The 1,227-nt window shown below is 26.5% G+C and overlaps 1 protein-coding gene across 1 annotated transcript; it reads right to left on the bottom strand.

The window, feature by feature from the left end:
• Nucleotides 1-223: 223 nt before the first annotated feature.
• On the bottom strand, nt 224-1,160 carry LOC112458397. The gene is made up of 3 exons (XM_025022017.1): nt 1,008-1,160; nt 411-543; nt 224-330 (listed from the first exon to the last, which is right to left on the bottom strand). The coding sequence occupies exons 1-3, from the start codon at nt 1,130-1,132 to the stop codon at nt 280-282; spliced, it is 309 nt and encodes a 102-aa protein (XP_024877785.1). The 5' UTR covers nt 1,133-1,160; the 3' UTR covers nt 224-279.
• Nucleotides 1,161-1,227: the final 67 nt, after the last annotated feature.

Here is a 1,227-nt window from a genome sequence, read left to right as displayed (position 1 = left end):
AAAACAGGATAATATCGATAAAAAGCACTTATAAATAGAGAAGAAACAGAAAAAAAAAGAAATATCAAAATTATGGAATTTGTTAGGTGCATTATTTTTTAAGTATTAAGTAACAAAAATAATATGTAACGAAATAAAATATTATTTATTAATAAATAAAAAACAGATAATATTATCTTATTTACTCAAATTATATCTTTCTATTTTATTCTACTGTGGAAAATTTCTACATATGTATGTTACTACAAGCAGTTATGCTTTCTGCATTAGTTTATGAAACTATTGTAGAGAGTACATTACCATCATAAAGGATATTCCCGTGTTCATGATCTACAACAAATAATCCAATGAAGCTGATAACGTGTTGATATAGAAGGACGTCATTGCATTCTCCATTTGCACTGTCTTACCGAGGTAAAGGTCTCCATTACTATAACGCGTAGACCGGCAACATTCGCCAAAATACTTTTTGAAGAGATTTGCATTATAAATAAGAAGAATTTCTGCACCGACACAGGTGTTTTATACCATAGCGACATGTATCTAAAAAATTTCATTTTATTCGGTGATAAAAAAAATATATGTACATGTATATAAAATGTATATACATATATATGAAATATGTCTCTTAACTACTATTTTTATCCATAAGAATAATAAAGTTGTGAATAAAACAACAAATTAATAAAAAAAAAGCAGTAAATGTTTTATTCGATTATGTTGCAGTGATTACGCCAGCTTAATAAACATTTAAAAACTTTATGGACAAGTAATTAAATATCTAAAATTGTTAATTTTCAGTTGGTCATATATGCAATTTATTCGATAGATGTAAATAATTTTATGTAAATAATTTTGATTTCTTTTTCACGAGAAGTTAAACAAAAATCGCAATATAGATATTAGTTATTATCGTCCTACATATAATAATTCTATAAGAATGAGTATAAACTTTATACATTTGTTGTGCATAGTTTTGTACGAGAAGTGCACGGATTATTACTCACATGGCGTTAAATAACTCGTCAGCATGGTTTACGAACTGTTGTCCCATAAAAGTACCTCCGAAGAGATAAATCTCATGTCCTATTATATAACTCATTGCTATTATAAAATCCATCAAATTATCCATGCTTGTTATCGCGTGAAACAACTATTAATAACAAAATGATTTAAGTAATCTTCATTATATCTATATGTACAATTATTTGAAAAACTATACAGGGT

This window comes from Temnothorax curvispinosus, unplaced genomic scaffold, assembly GCF_003070985.1.
Source record: "Temnothorax curvispinosus isolate PA1 unplaced genomic scaffold, ASM307098v1 QBEX01000805.1, whole genome shotgun sequence".
Taxonomy (NCBI): domain Eukaryota; kingdom Metazoa; phylum Arthropoda; class Insecta; order Hymenoptera; family Formicidae; genus Temnothorax; species Temnothorax curvispinosus.
The sequence above is the reverse complement of the archived record's forward strand: the minus strand, read 5'-3'. Positions and strand labels throughout refer to the sequence as shown.